The sequence below is a fragment of the Drosophila teissieri genome, chromosome X (genome assembly GCF_016746235.2).
Source record: "Drosophila teissieri strain GT53w chromosome X, Prin_Dtei_1.1, whole genome shotgun sequence".
NCBI lineage: Eukaryota > Metazoa > Arthropoda > Insecta > Diptera > Drosophilidae > Drosophila > Drosophila teissieri.
This window is the reverse complement of record NC_053034.1, coordinates 5,383,785-5,384,383: the sequence shown is the minus strand read 5'-3', so window position 1 is coordinate 5,384,383 and position 599 is coordinate 5,383,785. Positions and strand designations below refer to the sequence as shown.

Genomic DNA, 599 nt, shown 5'->3' with positions numbered 1-599 from the left:
TATTGAAATGGTGGCGTTAAATTAAAGCCTTCCTCCGAATTTCGTTGCTACCAAAAACCAAATAAATTTGAAGCACTTTTGAATATTTTTCATGCATTGCTATAGCCGGGAATATATTAAATTGCCGATCCGAAGATCAACAGAGAGTTTTGGAAAAAAAATGTTGGAAGTCCTGTCTATGCCGGAGTGGATTCGAGCGGATTCTCCCCTTATCAGCTTCCAGTCTAACCACTTTTACGGTTATTGCGACGCCTCCTCGCGGCAGCCCTTCTCCTCGCGGCAGCCTTTCTCCTGGCGGCAGCCTTTCTCCTGGCGGCCCTTTGCCTGGCGGCCCTTCTCCTGGCGGCAGCCTTCTTCTTCTTAGAGGACGAGCTGCTGGAGCTGGAGGATGAGCTGGAACTGGTGGCCGAATCGCTGCTGCTGCTGCTGGCCTCGGTGGTGTCCGAGGAGGAGGACGAGGAGGCGGCGGTGGTGGTGGTGGTGCTGGAATCGGTGCTGGAATCAGTTGTGGTGGAATCGGTGCTGCTGGAAGTGGAGCCCGAAGTGGTGTACAGGGCACAGACCAGTACGACTGCAAATAGCAGCCAGTGGAGCTTCAT

The 599-nt window shown here is 53.3% G+C and overlaps 1 protein-coding gene across 1 annotated transcript; it reads right to left on the bottom strand.

The window, feature by feature from the left end:
* Nucleotides 1-224: 224 nt before the first annotated feature.
* LOC122624065 (osteocalcin 2) lies at nt 225-599 on the bottom strand. The gene has a single exon (XM_043803498.1). It carries the CDS (start codon nt 597-599, stop codon nt 225-227), a length of 375 nt encoding a protein of 124 aa, XP_043659433.1.